Below are 21,829 nucleotides of genomic sequence, written 5' to 3'. Positions count from 1 at the left end.
ACTAAATAATCTGTTAAACACACTGAGTTTAAAAAAAAAAATCTTCATTATGTAAGTAATATTAATCTTAAGTAAATTTCTGAAAACAACAGCCATTTGACTTTTTGGGAACACAGAAGATCTCAACATCAGAAAAAGCCAAATAAATAGAGGAGCATTCAGAAGCATTCCTGGTTTCAGAGCACAGACTTGGTGCTGCAGGATGTTGCACTGGAGGATGTCACTCACTGCCTGTGTGGCAGTGCCTGGGTGGACATGGGGTTCATTCCACATAGTGACCTCGCCTGCAGAGCCTCCCCAGAAAGGCTCTTGCCCCAACCCTGGCAGAGCAGCCCAGGCATGGTGCCATCACAGGCCTCTGCTTTCAGTGAAGCCAGCCTGATTGCAGTGTCAGAAGTAGAGCCCCTGGGTTTTCCGAGTGGCCAAAGGGGCTCACCTGCTGTTTCAGAGACACTTTTCATCCTCCCAGTTCACCGCCCCAGTGCTAATGACCATGCAGATTGCACAGAGGAGTGTGGACCAGGTTGAGCGGGCTGGCAGAAGTTGTTAGAAATTACTTCAGTGTGCAGGATTTGTCTCTTTCTGGTCTCATTTTTATAGGGGGAAAATGGTGAAAAGGAGCATCTTTCTTTCACTCATCCAACAAGGCTATCTTGAATTGTCTGCTTTTTGTCCTTGCATAAAAGTTAGGAAAGAGTCCAGACCCCTTCCCATTGATTGCTGGCAAGATAGTTCCTTGGATTTTTTTCCCTTTGTGATAACTCAGATTCTTGGTTGCAACAAAGGCCTGCTGTTCATCCTCCACCATATATATATATATATTTGTCCAGAGTAGGAAAGGATTGCATTAAAAAATGAGGCCGATATAAAAGTAGGACTTAAAAAGAAGAAAACTTTTTACAAGTTGGTTATTCTTAGAACAGTGTGATTTTGAGCAATGTTTGGATATCTGCCAGGCAAACCATGAGCCCATGGGTCACCCTGTCCCACCTTTGGAAGGAGCTCTGAGAGTGGCAGCAGGACAGATGCTTTACCAGCCCTATGAGGAAGGCATCATTTCAGCCTTCCATCTCTGCCAGGGGCCAGTGGACATAGGAGCCCAAGAGTCTGGAGGAGGCACAGATGCTTCCCTTAGACTCTGATGTTTGTTTTGGCCTCTTGTCACTGCAGCTGCCTTCTCAAGCTCATCATTCCCTGGAAGCCAACAGCCTGGTCCTAAGCTGTGTACTGACTGCAGATCCTCTGGTACCTGGGGATTTCCGATCCATGCATTCATCAGATTCTGAGGTGTTTTTAAATTTTGGCTTTGGCAATATGTGAGATCCTGTTCATATGACTTGCCAAACAGAGGATTATGCCATCTGCTTAATTTTTATTTAATTTCCTCATGTTTCTTTATTGGAAATTTTGGTGGTAAAAAATAAAGACCTGAAAAATGAAATGGTCTCCTGACTAGAAATGCTGATAGTTAACATCCCCCTTACAGCGTTGCATTTGTTGCCATAGCAGACTATTCCAGTGCTTATATGTTTTAAGTGTTTTCAGAAAGGACACATTTGGAGGTCCGTAAGAGTCCGCAGAGCACATATGCATGTGCCTTCCATTGCACATTGTTGGGTCGGTGGACACCAGGCACCTTGGATCTCTAGCACTCCTGGTGTTCAATGTGGATGTGACTTGGTTTAGTAAGACCAGAGTGCACACTGTGATGAGTGTGCCTGCCTGTGTTCTTATGCATTCTTGCTTTTAGTCTTTTAGACAGAGCAGTTGTTTTCCACTGAGTTAGTTTTCATTGATGCCGTTGACTATGTTGGGTTCTGGCATTCAGGACCACCCCTGGGGTGGCTGCTGGTGACCCCTCCCATTTGACTGTGTGAGAGGGGGCTACCCAGGGAACAGTGAATGTGTTGGTCATTTATGTGCATTTTCTCAGGCAACAGAGACCATGTGTTCTTCATTATAGCATAAGTCTGGCGATGCTGTGCTGGGCCTCTGGTTGAATCTAAGGATTATTTTTAAAAAAACTTTGGGAATTTGCCTTTTTCCTCTGTGTTTTCTGTTTTTGCTTCACATTGGAAAGTGGATACTTTTTTTTTTTTTTTTTGCATTAAGGTCCCCCTCCCATCTAAACTGAAATATGTAAAATTTGCTTTTAAAAACTTTTCTTGCCACACTTTTAGTTATTACTGTTCCCCAGACTTGTGCTCAGTGCCTCTGCACAGCTTTGGGCATTTTGAGAGATTATTTCCTGTGCTGACAGAAAAACAGTATGACACTTGCAGCCCAGACTAAAGCCCAGGAACCTGGGAGTGTACAAAGAGGCAAGGGACTCATTGGGCACTCAGGGTCTGTCTGTGTCTGCCATCTCTAGCCTGATGGACCCTCACTGCTGGGGGACAAATTAAGACTTCGTAGTGGTCACAGAGAAGGAGTGAGATGTAAGGGCTCAGGAAAATAGAGGACAATCGAAGTTTTCAGATCCTTACTCACAAATAGAGCATAGATTTTACTTTGGAGAAATATCATAAAAATACTTGCTTCTATTTTCTGAACTACCAGAAGTATAACGGCATTACTGACCAAGTCAGTTTCTTCTTCATTACTGTTTCCCTCATAATCATAAATTAATATTCATGGTCTGAGACAGCTATAATCATTATGTAAAATGAAGACAAGACATCCTCCCTGAAAGATGCATCTGGAAGACTGACTTACCGATTATATCACTTTTTAACATGATCTGCAAAAATTCCTATATTGCCCATTCTTTTTTTATTGGGGAAAAAAAAAGTTTCTTGATTCCAAAAACAGGAATTAAAATCCAGTTTGAAAAGTAGAGAGATGACAGCCCTTTACTCAGAAATTTTGCTCTATTCAGTCACAAGCTAACAACTTATTTGTTCTTCTCTTCCTAAGTAATTTCCAGCCTAGTTTCCCTGTATACATTACTACCTCCCTGGTATGGAAGAACAACTTCCTGAATGAAAACTGGATTTGCTTAATTGAATTCTTGGTAAGACAGAGGTTTGAGAAACTGCTGCTGAACAGCTACACCTGATGAAACTATACCCAGCCTGTTCTCAGATACTCTGATATAATCATTTTTAGGCTCCAGAAGCAGCTGACCCAAAGTGTACATGAATTATCTTTCTTGAGCACATAGAGCAGTAACTGCTAAACATTTCTTTTGGTCTTGCATCTAGAATTGGAAATTTAGCCCTTTGCTTTGGGAATTTGCCTCTGAGTCATGCTTATCTTGGCTGGAGTTTTTATCAAGACATCATTTGCATTGTTCATTTGGCACATATATTTGAACACTCAAAATGGACACAAAGATGGGAATAACTTGAAGACTCACTAACATAATTTGGGGGAACTGTGTGGAGGAGAACTTGAAAAGTGAGACACGTGTTTACTGGAAAGTCTCCCAGTGTCAAAAGGCATATGTCTGTGTGCTGGCACTGCCTCATCAGACACCATGCGACTGTCAGCACCAGTCCTGTGTGTGTGCTCCTGCCTGACATCCCGTGAGTGAGGGATGCCTGTCATAGCAGATGCACAGGACCCCAGTGAAGCTTCTAACACCAGCCATACAAAGATTCAGGCCTTTGAGTCCCAGCTGTTCTTGCCTTCCACTCTGGACTGGTGGGTACTAGTATTCCTTAGGGATCTTCCTACCATTCTTCCTTGTCTCACTCTTCCTTGCTGGTTAAAACTTTTTTATGAAAAAAAAAAAAGTATTATTTCATATCTGCATTAGACTATAGGTTTACCGAAGACTATTTCATGCCTTCCCTGCTCCCCAGCCTCCTGATTAAGCCAGGGAATCACTATCATTGTACACATGAAGAAACTAAAGCAAAAGAAGGCCATTGACTTTCAAGATACCTGTATGCAGCAGGTCCAGGGTGGGACTGGAACCCCAGGGCTTGCCTGCTGTTCATCTGTGAAGTGCCCTTAGCAAGTACTTGTAGAATTCCTGCATATACCAGTCAGGCCTCAATCCCAGATACACTGTATGAGCAAAGCTGCACAAGTCTCTACCCTCCTAGAGCACGTGTGCTATCAAGACAGTGAAACCAAAGAAATGCAGATTTGGGTGAAACATTTTCAAATTCAAGGGCTGGAGTCTTTAACTGCTTAACAGTGCACTTAGCCACACAGATTACTCTAGAACATTTTGGGGCATCTTTAGGACTATCTACCATTGTGAAAATGAAAGGGTTAAATGAAACGTGATCCTCCTTAGCCTGCAACTAGCAGGATATGGTCCTTTTTTCTTTTTTTTTCTTAAATTTAAAAAAAAAAAATAAGTGCTTTTATTAATCACAGATGTCCAGACTTACAGACTGGGAGTAGAAAGAGATTTCTCTTCTCCCAATAGTTCTGGCACTGTGTGTGTTCACATGGCGAAATCCTTTCCTGTGTGGGGCTTGGGGTCAGCACTCTGCTTCTCCCCATTTCTTTAGCTTTTTTCCTTTTTTTAAAGAAGAAAATCTGGCATGGACTTTGCATGAACTCTGACTTCAGTAAAGAAGCTGTCCATGTGAGGATTTTTCCTCTGAATATCAGAAGAGAAAAACTTTAATTAATTAGCTCTCCTGGGGCTCCATGATTTTTTCAGTGCACACCTGACCATTTTTTAGGCAGATAGTATCTCTTTATGCTGAAGTCTGCTTTGTTCTCTTAATATGGGACGAATTATCTTTAAAATGAAATGAAGTAATTTAAGTTGTTTCATTCATCCATTTTTAGTATTTCCCAGACACCATGCCAGGCCTGTGATTACAAACCTGATTCCTATAGACAGGGAACTCTGATTTATATACAGGCAGTGTTCCCAGGTTCTACACAATCACCAGCAAGGTTGGGCACCTCAGCCATCCCTCATTTGTAAATAACACATTACCACTTATAATAAAGCCAGTCCATTCCCGTTGTTTCCTCTAGTCCAGTTACAACCTCATGAGGTGGGAAAACAGGAGTGCCACGGCATCAGCTGGGTTCACAGCTGTCCATTACAAGAGCCTGGCTCAGACGCAGGCCCCCTGCAGAGCACAGGGTCCTTTGTGACAGCCCTCGTTCTCCTTTGGATGCTGAGTCCATGGGTTCAAAAGCCCACTCTCAAACCATGTGTGGCATGGGCTGAAGGCCTTCTCTGCAGACAAGAAAGCTCATGATGGGTAGGAAAGCAGAATTTGAGCGTTGACTTTCTCCTGCAGAGGTTGACCTTGATGGGAAGGCCAAAGTCAAGCAAATAAGAGTGGGAGATGAACAAATGGATGAGTCTCCCATGGTGACTCCTCTGCCCCTGCACAACGCCTCCCTGATGGGTACTGTTGATGTGCGCCTAGCCTGGGCTCTGCCGTGTGAGAGAGCATTACAAAGCATGCAAGGGTGAGCGCCAGGCCCTGGAGGGTAGCCTTGGTCTGCTCTGATTGTCATCTGAGAAGTCAATAACTCACAAACTCAGGAACTGGATTAAAATTAGGTGCCTTTTATAGTTCATCACAAAACTGATCAGGATATACCACTAACTCATGACATCATTGTTCAGAGTGATCGACTGACATTGTCAAGATGGTATGCTTGGGCTGGATAAAGAGAAACAGTCAAACAGCCTGTAGCTGATTCATTTGTCCGTCCCTCCCCCCATTTGTCATCAGGGGTATGCAAGGCAGTCTGCTGGCAGCTGAGCATGTAGCTGTTAAACGGACCAGACATGGCACCCACCCACACAAGCCTGGAGTCTGTTCTTGGTCCACCTCCCATCCTGACAGTTACTCAGCTAGACAAAAAGTGTCACAAGCTGGTAATATAAGGTTCTGATCATAGGATTCTTCTCCTGAGGATCACTCTTGACCTGCCTGTCCACAATTGGATCTTGAGCAGATAGGAGGAAGGGAGTACACGCCTCAGTGTTTACCAGGCAGCGGACACTTGGGCCCCCATACACACAGCATTGGAACCTCTTCTGAGAAAGACAACTGTGTGCAATCAGTAACTTAAGACATTTTCAAGGAGACTGAGAACTTAAAACTCTAGGGTTTTTGTGAGATTTATGCTTATCTTGTGTCCAGTAACATTGGAGACTTTTATATCCACTAGAGATATCATTAGGGCATGTGATTTAATTCAAAATTTGCAATAGTGAAGTTGATCTGGTGGGCAAAGTCTGTTCTTCAAGTAACTAAAATTAATAGCAGATACTTTTTTCATTCTATTAATGATTCTTTTGTTTAAATAATTGTTAAGCCTTTAAACTTAATATTTATGCCAGTGAAGAGCAGATACTTAGGCTGTTATAGTCCACTGATTTAGGCAAAAGGAATTTCTATAATGAAAAGAAAAACAATTTATTGGTTTACCAGTATCCAGAAGGACAAAGAATTGAACATTATTGTTATAGAGAGAGCAGTTGTCATTTGTCTATTTACAGTTATTTTGGAGGGTTTTTTTTTTTCCATTACTGATCACCAAAATGATGACTAATATATCAGGGTTACAGAGAATATCTGCTAATCTTAGAGAGAAGTGAAGACATTTTCTCTCTACATTTTCAGACTTCTGTAACAAAATAGTTTTCAAAGTGAAATTTGAAAAGTAACAAAATTTCTTTGATCATAATGGCTGCTAGCACTGCCAGCATTTTTCTAAACCCAGTGCATACCAGTGAAATGAAATGGTGTCATTTTGGCAAGACTTGGTAAAGAGAGGGCTGTTTATTCCCCTCACCCAGTGGTGTTCGCCCCATTGCATCCATCTGTGGCACTGATGAGTTGGACAGTGTTGGTCCACTGGCTATAGGATGGACTGTTTAGGCCACAGCCAGGAAAGCAGGAACCTGCTGCCCAAGGAGCAAAGAATCAAGCCTGTGCAGCTGAGCCCAACAGAGACACTGGGAAATGATGTATCTAATTTCTTTCTGGTTTTGAACCAGCCACTTTCCCAGGCAAGGCAAAAATGCCCTGAGAATGATCCTTGTAAACCCATCTGGGTTCCACACAGCATTATTAATTGATTGCAGTTGATCCCGGCATGGTGCAGAGGCCCACAGGACCCGCTGGGGAGTAGAGACGTCTGCATCCCTGCCTAAACACACACTCTCTTCCAAAACCTCTCTCTCACTTCTTTGTAACCCTGCAAACCCAGGTGGACAAAGCGGTCTGGTCAGAATTCCTGGTAGGCATCTTCTTTTTACTTGGGGTTCGTAATACGTGCAGTATTACTCCCATGCCAAGCCCGCCAAATTTTCATGTTTAGACTCAAAAGAATCTGTGAACTTGATTTTCTGGGTTAGGTGGATTCTTCATTATTTCTGATAAGCAAGAATTCTTCTGAACATGAAGACCCACCTTTGACTTAGTTTTATTAAAGTGGGCCTTGGTCTTTTTTTGTCCCTCCCCCCAGATCATCTCAGGCACAGTGGGGATTCCTCCTCATCTGTTTCAGCCCATCTAGGATGTCTCCCAGCCTCTGCCTGTGTGTCACCTTCATAGTTTGTCTTGTGCAGTTGTTCAGCTTAGAGGGTACCTGTCAAAGAAGTTACTGTCCTGAAGATATGAGCCATGGACCAGCTCACTGTTTGTGCAGGCTGGTGACTCCTGCACAACGTATCTTCTGGCATGTGGGTTTTCCAGAAACCCCCCTTTCTTTGTCCTTCCTGTTGTCACTACACGATGTGCCAGGCATTGTGTGAGTCCCTGGGTAGACACCAGGTAACAGGACAGACGAGGACGCTGCCCTTGTAGAACTTACTGTCTGACCTCACTGAGTACCTCTGGCCCAGCTTTGTCAGATGCCCCTCCCCCACGGGGCCTTCCTTGACTCCTCCTCCTGGTATTGATGGGGTTTGCAACTGGCCTAGAGCACTTAATAATTACACGATCCAGAAAACACTATGTGGCAGGGTCCTTAGCTAAAGAAACTCCAACCAAGGCCGAGCTAAGGCCTCGGTTCTGAAATCTGTTATCTACCCCAGGTCAGCACAGTGTCAGTGCTTTAAAAAATGTTCGTTGAATAATGTATCTTCTGGCATGTGGCTTTTCCAGAAACCCCCCTTTCTTTGTCCTTCCTGTTGTCACTACACCTAGAGCCCTGAGCTGGGGGCTGTGTTGGCCTCCTTTGCCCTTTGTTCTAAGTAAATACCTGAGCAGGTGCTGAGGAAGGTTTGGCTTCATGGTATTATCCCTCCTGCCTTTCCAGACCCTACCAAAGGAAAATGGTCTAATGTGGAAATGTTTTAATAACTGTCATTAAAAATGTTAAATATGCATGAAAAATACACACATCGTGTGTGTGTGTGTGTGTGTGTGTGCGTGCATGTGCATAGGCAGGGGAGAATATTATTACTTCTTAACAGATATTGATTAGTTTTGAAACAAAATCTGCCTTGAAGAAAAATCTAGCTTTTTAAGAATGAGTGATTTTGCTTCAAATGCATCACCTGTTTATGGAAGATTATAACCTATACCAGCCTGTGTCTTGGGCCAGGGTAGAACAGGACAGCAATTAGACAGGCATTGGCTGTCTAGGCAAGTGTCTGGGGTTCTTAGTGGGAAGCGCTCTTGACTCTACATGTAATCGCAGTGTTGGCAGGGATTAGTTCTCTTGCTTTTAACTACAGCAAGTAATGGTCTCTACCTCAGAGGTGAAGACGGCTAATATAGGTGTATGTATAAAAGAATATTTTCAAAGATTAGCTTTAATATGCTTTTAAGACTTCAAAAGATTTAGGAAAATAACAAACACAGTGAGCTATGGCCATGCTTACCATTCCATTTCCTGAAGTGAAGCATTTTATTCCACATCACTGTTGCTCAGGAAGAGGCTGCAAGGTGTTCACTGTCCCTGGTTTTCAAGTTGAAAAGTAATGCCTAACTTCATGGACTCGCTGAATGTCTGCTGTTACCCAAATCTTTTTTTTTCAATTTGAAAACTCATCAACCCAAAGTTGGCTATGTTTAATTTTTTAGTTCCAGTGAAAAGCTTAACTTGGATATATTTTCTATAGAGTTTTGGTTAGCTGAGGGGGCTTCTCCTTCCTCCATTCAACTTTCAGATGTGTTGCTGTTTTGTTGATATTTGCCAGTATTCACCCAAACACATGAGATAACTTTTGTGGAGGCAGCTGGTGAAGACACCCACCGGTGTGGTCTGTCTCTGAGCCAGAGGCCCTGGGCTGGCTCTTTAGGAAACTGACCTGCTGTTTCTTTGCCATAGTCACCAAATTTAACCTCAACACAGGCCTATTTAGATGTGTGCTGCTTGTCAGTCTGACCAGAGCAAAACTCTATAATCATATGATATACTGTAATCATATATGTATATACTTTTATTCACTGGCAGTAAGACCAACTATTACATTTCTTTGACAGAATGAGTTTACAGTTAGTAAGTTAGTAATTATGTAGCTAAAAACTTTTTAAAAAAATTTTTTGTATCTTTTTTCTTGGATTTTGTTAATCAAGAAAATAGATGAAAATCCTTCTTAAAGTCTGCCCAGCAGTGTATGTGATATTTTACCCAATTGATTTTTCTTCTTGTTGTTGAGACCAACAGCACTCTACTGCTGAGCCACATCCCCAGACCTTTTAATTTTCTTTATTTTGAGACAGAGTCTCACTAAGCTGCCAAGGCTGTTCTCAAACTTGAAATCCTCCCGCCTTTACCTCCCGAGTTCCTGGGATTACAGGCATGTGTCACCAGGCCCTGCAATTAATGACATTTAAATCTGTGCACTAATGACACTCATCTTCAGGATTAGTGATTTGTATTATTTTTAGAGGGGGCAAAGCAACCTGCAAAAAATCATTTCTAGCAAAACTCAAGTTTGATAAATGTGAGTGGGAACATTCAGCCCTCTAGTCTTAGTTTACCCTGGAGGTAAAGCCAGTAGTTAGCTCCCAGCAGTCCACCTGAGCTCTGTGCAGCTAGGGGGACAAAAGCATGTGAGCTGAATGGCACAGACTTCAGCCCCAAGGGGATTTGTGCCATGTTCAGTAAAACTCCTTCTCATTCTCTCATCCCATCAGACTCCCTCTCTGTCTCCAGTAACGATGCCAGTCCACCTGCCTCTGTAGCTTCCCTTCAGCCCCACATGATCGGGGCCCAGAGCTCTCCGGGTCCCAAGCGGCCAGGCAACACCTTGCGCAAGTGGCTTACCAGTCCAGTGCGGCGGCTGAGCAGTGGCAAGGCTGATGGGCACGTGAAGAAGCTCGCCCACAAGCACAAAAAGAGCAGGGAGGTCCGCAAGAGCACAGACGCTGGCTCGCAGAAGGACTCAGATGACAGTGCAGCCACTCCTCAGGACGAGACTGCTGAAGAGGTAGGTGTGTGTAGTGGCCACAAATTGTGGGAGGCTAGAAACCTTCTTACAGTCTCTCTTAAATTGTATTTGCTTGTCTTGTGAATAGACTGTTTGGTTTAATTAGAAATCACCAGCATCACATATCCCTACTAGTGTCTCTGTTTAGTGGACCATCAGACTCTAGGGGACAGCTTGAAAGATGACTGAACAGCTACTGCCTGTAAGCATAGTCAGACCACACACAGCTTCTGAGAAACAAACCCTCAAGGCCGTCAGCCGCCAAGGTCCATGCCTTTAGGCAGGGGTCCTGTGGGACCTCAGCCTTCTCCTCACTCAGTCCCCCCACAGTGTCTACAGAGGATGTCAGCAGTCCCTGAGGTTAAGCACTAAACACCCTTGCAGCTTTTTGTAAGGAAAGCTCTAATTTTAGATCTGTAAGGGCTTGTGGAGTGTCAGCGTCGTCCAGTTATTATTTGTACCTTACATCTTGTCCTGAGTTGAAAATATCCAGTCAGTTTCCTTTGCTGACTGAGTAGTAAACACTGCATTATTCCCATGTCACCAAATGTAAGAGGGTGTAGGTCAGACAGGACTGTTTTTGTTTTGTCCAGGGACCTTTAAATTACATGGAAAGAAACAATTCCTTCATGCTGGGGCTGTAGCTCAGTGACAGAGCACTTGCCTAGCATGTGAGAGCCCCTGGGTTCAATCCTCAACACCACTTAAAAATAAGTAAATGAAATAAAGGTATTGTGTCCATCTACAACTAAAATATAAACATATATATATATTTATTTATTTAAAAAAAGAAACAATTTCTTCACAATCCCTGAGATAGTCTTCAGTGCTGGATATGACAGTAAGGCTCCCACAAAGTTGTTAACTTGACCTTCCCCAAATTTCACACAGGCTTAAAAAAAAAGAAAAGGCAGAAAGAAATAGACTCAGAGTTGTATATTTCATTGATTGGCAAACATGTGTTCTCTGCCATTACTGCTGTTTTTTTCCTGGGTGTATTTTTGCCACTGGTTTTTACTGGAGTAGGTGGGTCATTATGTACTTATATATCTTGTTTTATAAATCTGTGTCCTCATAGTAGAGCTAAAATGGAATGTTTTTTATAAGCAAGAATAGAAGGAAATGTGATTCATATTCTTAAAAAGCACCTTGGATTATATTTCTTATGCCCTTATTATTTCTGTGAATTTTATTCTAACAAGTTACCAAAAATGAAAAAACCTGGGCCAAAAAAATTCAATCAACATGAGGGTTGTGGTTTAGACTTTCATTTTTTTATTTATTTGGCTTCTTGGAGTTGGGGTGAGTTTTGAGCCTAAAAAGATATGCTGGCAATCCCTTCAGATAACATGGGTGTGGCTCTTCTGTCATCCTAATCAGCAAACAAAATAGTAGATTGCAGCAAAGAAATACAAATTAAAGTCAGAAAGAGCCTGTTCCTGATTTCTGCCACCCCACTTTCTGTCCTCACTGTGCTCTTCCAGTTCACCACGCAGGTCCCAGCATCTGAACACTGGAAGTCACAGTTTAGAATGTAACAAGCAAATATTGGTTTGATTTCAGAGAGGCCGGAATGAGGGCCTCAGCAGCGGCACGCTCTCTAAATCCTCTTCGTCAGGCATGCAGAGCTGTGGAGAAGAAGAAGGGGAGGAGGGGGCCGATGCTGTGCCACTCCCCCCACCCATGGCTATCCAGCAGCACAGCCTCCTTCAGCCGGACTCGCAGGATGACAAGGTAAAGGGCCAACCCAGGACATCTGTGCCAGGGGCAGGGGCCCTTTCAGTAGCCGCTCCACACAGTTCCATTTCAGGAGCTGAGGCAGCCTGGAACTTTCCCAGGTACAGTCAGCCTGCTGGTGCCCAAGAGTATGATAAGCAAATCCATGTAGAATAAGCACTAGGCCAAAATATGAGTTTCTAATGCCCATATGAATATATAAATATGTTCAGTGCATTTTAATGATGCTTTAGTAATTGCTGCCTTTAATTTTTAAATTTCTTAATGTATTGATAAGAGCCTCTGAGAGAACAATCCAAAGTTCCATGCAATCTGCCTTTTTACAGCATCAAGGGAATAATAGGCTACTGGGAGGTATTTTTTCACAGAGGTTTCTATTTAAAATAAGATTGGGTGGTTGTCCATTTAGTTTTCCAACATGCCAATCATGTTCATAGGATCATTGTAGTTGAGTGTGGGCATGGTTATCAAAGAGTGGGAATCAGCTGAGAGCCGTGAGTCTCCTCTTTGGAGCCCCCTGCACATTTAGTGACTAGGCATGTGAATCGTTTTTTCCCTGAGTTCTTTCTTAATCTTGTTTTGTCCTTCCCAGTTGTAGAACCCTAAAAATAAAATGTCAAAAAGAAAACCTGATAAGTCTAGCTTGCTCATCCTCTCCAGACTGCTAACCCCAGTGTGCCCCTTGCAGTTATCAGGTTTTGAAAATCATGCTGTAAAGCCATTCCCTTGTTTTAATTTTAGCAATTTGCTGGGTTTTAATTTTGACAGTTTCTGAGTAAAAAAATGTATTGTCAACATTTTATGCCTCCTATTCTTTCCCTCTCTTCTTCCTTACCTTTGTTGTCAGTATTGGCACAGTTGCTTGCTGGATCATCCTGTATTTGATGACCTAGGATCTAACACAGCCCATGATTGGCATTTGTGAGGCTGCATCCAATCACGTAGTCTTAACCCAAGGCAGACATTTCCACAGCCCATTCTCGAAGGACTTTACACCCTCCTCCTTTTTTAGCACACAGTCCATGCCAGGCACAATAAGAGTGCCGCGGGTCTGGAGCAGTAGTTGTGAACTGCAGATCTGAACCTGGGCTGGGTCCCTGGAGTTTTACATATAGGCCCCGAGCTGTGCAGCAGAGGAAGGGGAGGAGGGCCTGAAGTGAGAGAGGCCTCAGCCCCTGCACGTTCAGTGGCTAGCCTGGAAATGGGGCTGTGGGACAGTTTTCTCACAGTGCCTCAGCTGCTTTTTAACACTCTAAACTATACCTTTTTTAAAAAATAGAAAACTAAAATTTCTTGAATTTGGGTGGTTATCCAAACAATGAGGGACCAGACTTTGTTGATTTATTCACCAACTATGGGAGTGGTTTTTTTCTGTGTAAAGAGCCAATTGCACTATATTCTCGTTGGCTAGAATCATTTATTGGCTCCTGTGTTACCTCATTGGGTATTATCAGTAGCAGTTTTCATTTACAGAAATCTGTAGTGATGTTCCCAGTTTATTATCTTGTGACTAATTTTTTGTTTTGTTCTGTTTTCTCTTTTTGTGAACTTTCACGGCAGCATTATGTTGATTTGTGTTCTGTGTCTGTTTTGGCTCAGTTTCCTTACCTTTCCATTTGAATTTTTTCTTTGTTTTCTTCACCCCATATTCCAAATTTCATTAGACCAAACCAACATTTGTTTTGTAAAGTGCATATTTTGATCCACATATGTAACAGCCTCTTGTAAACGTATAAATCTGTATCTGTCTACCGTGAGAAATGCATCGCTAGGACAGCTAGCCATGTGTCGCATGCATCTCTGCTGTCCTTAATATGAAGCAAGGTTCATATTACTTATGCCCCTCTTCTAGTTCCCAGCTAATCAACGGTGCAAGTAATCTGCAAACACAGCGTGTTTGCCAATTACTGAGACTCGAACTTAGTAGCCCCTCCCTCAGATTTCCTTACTGTCAACCCCGTTACACCCTCGATTCTAGCCATAAGTGGCATCTGATAGCTTGTGAGGCCTCAGCTCTCCTGTACTCTGCACTAATCATTGGGGATATGGATGGCACAGAAAATGGTGAGCTTGTCCCCCTCTCTTCCCTGTCTGGTCACCGCACCCTGGCTCCTCTTTTCTTGTTTTTGTTTTATTTTTCTCAGTCCCTAAACATAGTAAAGCCATTGTTGGTATTCCTGAGTAGACCTTAAGCCTCTCACTTCTCCATTGGCCAGATTCTACTTCCTTCTCCTTATCCCAAAGCTCAGCCAGCAGTGTGGACATTACAGTTAGGGTACTCCCATGCCCAGTCACCTTTCTGAAAAGCATTATGATGTTACATGACTGCAGATTAAAAACAGACATTGTCTGCTTTCCACATGTATCCCAGACAGGTTTTATTTAATGTCTCATGTCAGAATATTGTAAATTTTAAAGGATAACTCTAAATAAATGCAAACAAAGACAAACTTGTGGTCTTTTTGTCTGGAATTACTTTTAATAGAGAGATGGAGCTTGCAGGGGAATTCACCGTCTGTCCAGTTACTAATGTGAGACTACCCCTCCCCCTTTTCTTTTTCTTAACTTTTATAGGCCTCTTCTCGGTTACTAGTCCGCCCCACCAGCTCCGAAACTCCAAGCGCAGCCGAACTTGTCAGTGCAATCGAGGAACTCGTGAAGAGCAAGATGGTAAGGCTTCCAGGAAAGTCAGATTTGGAAGCTGCTTTCAGTCCTATGTGCAGATGGGTTTACCTTCACCCAGGTATTGCTCTGGTCTGCAGAATATGTCTGTGCCCCAAGACCACCCTCACTTCTGACCGAAAGCAAGTTTAGAGGTTCCCACAGCCACCCTCATGTTCACCAGTATCTTTGAAGGACTCACAGAACTCTAGAAAGCCAGTATTTCCACAGATGCAGTTTAACGTGTGAAAGAACACAGAATAGAATCAGCCCACAGGTGACCATGTAGTCCAGGAGAGTGTTGGGTCCAAGCATCCTGGGAGGTTCTGTGGCAGAACTGAGTTCTCCAGCAGCCATGCAAGGTGATGCACAGTGTTGCCAGCTGCAGCTTCTCCCCTGAGCCTCAAGTGTTCACGCTTTCTCACTGGGCTCAGTCACATACACATGGTCAACTGCTCAAATGCCTGGCCTTAGCTTCCTGCCTTTCCAGAGTCTGAGACACCATGTGATCCAGAATCCCCACCAAAAGTCATGTTGTTAGCACAGACTGTCGGCCTTGACCCAAGCCCTGCCCCCCAGCAGAGCCCTTCTTATCAGCTCAGCACACCTCCTTTGGGGCAAGGCTAATCCCTCACTGCTCACACCTTCACCGCAGTGGTAGCAAGAGTGGACAGCTCTGTCCTGTCTGAAGATGCGCCCAGAGTCAGTGGCACCCTAGATTTGTTCACAGCCTTCTTGGGCAGGCGCCGATATTCTTTTGGGGAGTTTCAATCCCTAAGAGAAAAGTATTTACAGTATTCCTTAAGGGATTTATTAGTGACCTCTGTGTTTTCAGTTGATCCCTCTAAATTCATTTGCTAAAAACCCCAAATTAAATTGATTCTTTGAAATTAGACCAGGCACATGTTGCTTCTGATTCAAATTCATTAGTTTCTCTTTCTTTAATTTCTTAATGATGAAATGGGAAAGCTACCAGTGATAACAACTTTTTTACATCAGTGTATTCTACTATCCCTGTCAAGATTTTTAACATCTTCTGAAAGCCATCCCTCCCAAAGTTGAAAATCTTCAACCTCTCTCACAAGTTCATTCTCCAGAGGTGACCACTATGCAGTTTGACTTGTTTCCCTCTAGATATTTTTCTTGTGAGTACATGCAAATACCCTCTTCCCTTTGATAACTGTATACTATTCCATTTCATGAATGCCATGGTGGTAATACCACTGAAGGCTTACTGTAAACCAGTTACTATTCTAAGTGCAAGTACATATTAATTTGTACAATCTTCACAACAACCCTATGAGATAAGCATGCACTACTGTTATCCCATTTTACAGGTGAGGAAACTGGGGCATTCAGAATGCTTGAAACTCTTATCAACTATAAGGGTCAGAGATATAATAGCTATAATTTACTTAAATTCCTAATATGTGTTTGTCTCCATTTTTTCACTACTATGAACATCCACATTCGTCACTACACTACAAACATCCTTGTCATGTATGATTATATCTGTAGGCTAAATTTCCATTATCAGAATTGCTAGATCAAAGAGAGTACCTCTTCAATTTAGCAAGTTAACTTCCTGCATTTGGGTGTTAACTATGTACCAGATATGTCATTACCATTTCTTCTCCCACCCCTAAACAGCCTCTAATGAAACTGGCTTGACATGGTCAGATGAGAATTATATATAAGACACATTTTAAACCCCTGCCATCACAGTGAGAAAGACACACTGAGCTTTGAAATTAGACAGGAAATTGGTAGGACTTGGGAGATAACTCAAGAATTTGGACTTCAGTGGTGAGGAATTTACAATCATGCCAATATAAATTGAATTACCACCACCTACTTGCTTTAGAGACAAGTTGATTAATGGTCTAAATGAAGGGTGCTTAAATTATATCCAGTGAGTCTTCAGGCATCCTTAACATTTTTTAAAAGGCCATTTATATCCATCAATTATATAACCATTAGAATCATTCTTATCTAATAATAGAAAAGGTTTCTCAGGGAATGCTGTGAGGCAGCACTTGCCTGCCTGCTAGTCATTATTCTGCAAGTGTAATTCCATGTGCAGTGCTGTGTTTTATTGTAATTCATTTGGGTGGGCCTCCAAATGGAGAGATGGTCCGTGATTAGTCCTTTTGACTTCCTTTTGTGTTCTCTTTTTTCATTTCGGAGGAACTCAACATTTTCTGTTTACCCAGATGAAACAAGTTGTTTCTTCTCACTTATGTTCCCTCTTAACAGGCATAAAGCTATTGGCATAGTGAAGAGGGCATAGGTTTTGGAGGCAGATGGACTTGGGTTCAAAGTTTCCTTCTAAGAGTTGGGTTCCACCAGGCAAGTGCCTCAGCCTCTCTGAGCCTGTATCTTTCCCCTGTAAATTGGGGAGGGGTCATCAACAGGGGGGTGCTGTTTGCTAAGCTTTTCACAGTGTTCCACAGGGTGTGTATGGATGCCTTCCCTTCTTTATTATGTCATGAAATCTAGATTCTTCCCTCTTTTCTGGTTCAAAGGAAACAATTCTTCAAGGATTGCCAGTCACTGATCCCCTGATGCCAAATGGGAGCTACTTATTGTCAATAAAAATTCTGGCCAATCATTTTAATATCCTTCAAACTTGTCCTGCACCCTGTGACTCTGCAGATTCTTGGCCATCATGTCTGTCATTGTGAGGGTGATATTTAAGGCTGTATCACCTCATGATTATATTTGAACACTGAATTATTTGTCCATCAAAAGCTATATATTAATTTATTGGATTGCAGAGACGATATTCAACTGTTATATGATGTCCAAGAAATGAACCTTCCTAAACCTAAAACCTGAAAGGTCTATATGAAAAATAAAAAAGCCACTCTAAAAAAAAAATGTTCCTTGTGTCCTGAGACCTACTCAGGACACAACTGGAATGCAACTTAATTAATTGCAGAATAAGAACTAGCCAGCTGACCAAGGATTGCCTCATAGCACTTCTGGGAAAATAAATTACTTTAACTGTTCATCTGTAGCCTGTTGTCAGAGTGACTATTTTAATTAACTATGTGGTTTTCTTCTCTACACTGGTCAAAATATAAAGGGAGACAGAAGAATGAAAATAAGTCAAATAACATCTAAAACTCAGGATGTTAGATGAACAATAAAGCAAAGGAAATCAGATGAATTCATAGAGATAAAAGCAGAAAATAATGAATCAGAAAACAGTAGAATTATATATAAAACCAAAATGTTTTTAAGTAAACAGACATATAATAACCTTCTTTTAAAAATAGAAAGCAGGGCTGGGGTTGTAGCTCAGTGGTATAACGCTTGCCTCGCACATGTGAGGCCCTGGATTCGATCCTCAGCACCACATAAAAATTAATTAATTAAAATAAGATAGTGTGTCCATCTACAATTTAAAAAAAAATTAAGTAGAAAGCACAAATGTACAAAATTAAGAAGTTATAAGGGAAGAATAAACTCAGGAAATTCAAACAATCAGAAAGATGTAACTTTATTCAAGTCTTTGAAAGTAAACTTGAAATGAAACCTTAGATGAAATGGGCAGTTTCCTAAGAAAATATTTTGTCAAAACTGCAGTGGTGTATGACTGTAATCCCAGCAGCTCAGGAGGCTAAAGTAGGAGGATCACAAGTTCAAAGCCAGCCTCAGCAATTTAGCAAGGCTCTGAGTAACTCAGTGGGACCCTGTCTCTAAAATTTAAAAAAGAGCTGGGGATGTGGCTCGGTGGTTAAGTGCCCCTGGGTTCAATCCCCAGAACCAAAAAAAAAAAACTAATTTCAGAAAAGCTTGAATGTCTATGCAGACATATCTCCATATAAGAAACAGAGAAAGTTGACAAGGGCCCACCCACAAAACCAAGAGGATTCCACAAACACTTCATTCAAAAACCAAAAAAAAAAAAAAGTCCCATGTTGCAGATACGAGACAGCGTTGTGCTGATAGTAACTTGTCACACATTTGTGTAAGAGGCACACGGGCGGCACGGAAGCAGTGACCATCACAGATGTGACAAGAACATATAACTAAACCTACTTTCTCCTCAGGTCCCTGAGACCTGTTGTGTCAGTCCTGACAGCTGTTCCAGGTTATAAAGACAGGTCCCCATGGACACCAGTGAAGTCCACGACTACGTCTGTGCTCTCTCAGAACTTCTGCCTTTCTCTTTCTTTTTTCTTTCTCACTATTCACGTGAACAGAATTCAACCTAATGAGCTTCAGCTGTCTAGTCAGAACACAGAACAGAAGGTCCTCCCTTTGGTCCCCAGACTTAGGCCTTCTGTCAAAGACCAAGTTGATCTGATGAGCATGAAGCAAGCTCTGGTACTTACAGCACAAGGTTTGCTGCCAGTAAAGGTCAACAGCTGTTTATTTAAAAGAACATAATTTTTGGATCAAACTCTTGTTTTTTATTATTAACTAACTTAGTACTCTATTTTTCATATATAAGAGTAGTAGTTGTGTGTGTTTGTTGTTGTTGTTGTTGTTTACAGCTCTATAGATGTGTTTAACAAAATTGCATGTACAGACTTTGTGTCCTAAAAACTCTGCTCACCAACCAAGTCAGATTCAGTCTGTTACTGTTAAGGGAAGAAAACAGACAAGTATTAGCAATTTTAGTTTACTGATATCAAAATCAGCTATTAAATGAAGTCTTGTGTTCTTTGACTTTTGCTGTTTGTCCGGAGATAAGTTAATCACGTTTTTCTAGTTAAATCATTTCAATATATCTATCTGACTGGGTTTTTTGGAAAATTTAAGAGAACTATAATCCCTATGAGCTTTGAGAATCAGGTAAAGAAATGGAATTAACATGTACCATCAATTGCTAAGTAAGCATTGTCACATTAATCCAGGGACAGATGTCTTCAGAATTCAATTCATAGATTTATTGAACACCTGCAAAGCTCTGTGTGAGGTTCTGCAAAGAGTATAAAACAATGAAAACAATCACCAGCAGTGACTATAAACCAATAGGGGAATATGTTAGCAGCTTTCCATTACTGTAACAAAATACCTGAGATAAGTTTAAAAAAGATGAAAAGTTTATTTTGGCTCATAGTTCTGGAGGTTTCAGTCCATGGTCAGTTGGCCCCATTGCTTTTCCATCTCCAACAAAGTAGCACATTATGGCAGGAACACGTGGAGGAATGCTGTTCATCTCATGGCTGTGAGAAAAAAAGAGAAGGAGGTAAGAAGAGACAGGATCCTTCAGTTCTTTAAAGGGCATGCCCCCAGTGATCTGTGACCTGCCACCAGACCACACCTCTTAAAGTCTCTACTGCCTCTCAGTAACACTATGGACTCTGGGGGAGGGGGGAGGGCTTTGAGGGAGGTCGCAGCAGGGAGAGTGTTTTGGAGAAGTGACTTGAGTACTGCTTCTTGGAGAAGGGATAGGAAGGATTACTCATTGACTTTGTCTGAGTTGCCTGTATGCATTGAAATACGAGTAAGGCTGCATGAATACCTAAGAAACAAGCCAAGTTTGTTTAAGCCGGAGATTGCTGATGTTGCTCCAAGCCTACCAACAGTGTGCATGGGCGCAGCGTCTAGGGGCCAAACTGACCTCTTCACACCCATCTGAAAGGCCTGTGCTTGCTTTCAATTGGCAGAAATATAGCCAAAAATAAAATGGCAAAATCTGAAATAAGTAATACATCCAGGAAGAAGCATAGTACTTCGGTGTATGAAAGTCTGTACTTTCTCATTATTTGGTAACAGAATAAAATGTATAACTTCATTATTCTTTTCACTCTAACTTGCCTTTCTTGTCCAGCTTCTTTGATTGAATTCTTTTATTAATAGTATAGCTTTATTTGATATTAAATAATGTGTAATTTCATAAAAATATACATTTTTATGGTTTTACAAAAACACATCTTCTGTATTTAAGATTTTCTTACCCTAATTTCAGCCTGTCATGGACTGTAGGCACTAACGGTTGTTGGTTATCTACATTTCTTCCAGGCACTGGAGGATCGTCCTAGCTCCCTCCTCGTTGACCAGGGAGACAGCAGCAGCCCCTCCTTCAACCCATCAGACAATTCCCTTCTCTCTTCCTCCTCGCCCATTGATGAGATGGAAGAAAGGAAATCCAGCTCTTTAAAGAGAAGGCAGTAAGACAGAAATGTTTTCATTCTCATTATTTTCCAAGTTCCCTCCTGACTTTGTCTTGGTGTCACCTTCAAAAATGAGACTGGAATCGGTCTCTAAATTAACAAAAAGGAGTTTTGGGGTCTCTTGTTGAGTACTGTACAGTTATATGTGTGAGAGAGAGAAGCACTCAGAGCCTCAGGGGTGCAGTAAGCCAGATTTTTGTTTTCTACTTGTTTGTCTATTAAACATTATAAGTAAAAAATGATGCAAGACAAGAACATCTTCTGTCACTCGTGGCCTGAAACTCCTCTGCCTTCTCTTGTATAGTAGTTGTGAAAGAAGAAAGCAACATAAAATTAGAACTAGTCCCAAAAGCTTGAATATTTTTCACGAATAATGTGGTGGCACTGTTTCTCAGTTCCAGCAAAGCTGCTTATGGTGAAAAGAGTCCTGAAAAATATTACAAGAGGTTTAAACTTGCCCTTGGAAAAGATGAACTAGGCTGCATGAGGGCAGAGACTTGGTTTACTTGGTAGCCTTGAATGGCATAGGGCACATGGAAGGTGGCAGGTGTGTGTTAGTTGAATTAATGAATCAGTGAGCAATTTAACAGACAAGTAAACAATGAGCAAACACATGAATCTTTTCAGGCCACTTGAGATTGTTTGCTATACTTATCAAGTGGTTGGCCTCTATCACCTGAGTGCTCCTACTTACTGAAATTTTCAAATACTAATACTGCCAAATGATGTGTTCAGACCCAAGACTTTAAACATTTGAGTTAAATTTTTTTTCCTCATGTCCATTGAAGCTTAAAACCACCTTTTAAAGAAAGATTCCCTTAATGTCGTACCTTTAAAACAAAGTTGTATCTAAACTTCTCTTTTTTGTTCTATATATGCAGTCAGAATCCAGTAGGGTGCATTTACCCTGATTGCCCCCATGCACATGTGTCTGAGTGTCTTTTGACCTTCAGAGCTCTTGTGGGTCACTCAC

The 21,829-nt window shown here is 41.8% G+C and overlaps 1 protein-coding gene across 2 annotated transcripts in view; it reads left to right on the top strand.

Annotated features, from left to right (window-relative positions):
• Nucleotides 1-21,829, top strand: part of Trio (trio Rho guanine nucleotide exchange factor) — a 339,986-nt gene that overhangs the window by 286,424 nt on the left and 31,733 nt on the right. For both annotated transcript variants that reach the window (XM_058570740.1, XM_058570741.1), the window contains exons 35-38: nucleotides 10,035-10,327; nucleotides 11,891-12,061; nucleotides 14,639-14,734; nucleotides 20,705-20,853. In XM_058570740.1, the coding sequence (XP_058426723.1) occupies nucleotides 10,035-10,327; nucleotides 11,891-12,061; nucleotides 14,639-14,734; nucleotides 20,705-20,853 (709 nt within the window). The remainder of the gene's footprint in view (nucleotides 1-10,034; nucleotides 10,328-11,890; nucleotides 12,062-14,638; nucleotides 14,735-20,704; nucleotides 20,854-21,829) is intronic.

Source organism: Marmota monax, unplaced genomic scaffold, assembly GCF_021218885.2.
Source record: "Marmota monax isolate L192 unplaced genomic scaffold, Marmota_monax_Labrador192_F-V1.1 WCK01_AAM20220418_F8-fsc00120, whole genome shotgun sequence".
Taxonomy (NCBI): domain Eukaryota; kingdom Metazoa; phylum Chordata; class Mammalia; order Rodentia; family Sciuridae; genus Marmota; species Marmota monax.
Note: the sequence above shows the minus strand (reverse complement) of the source record. Positions and strands in the feature narration are given on the sequence as shown.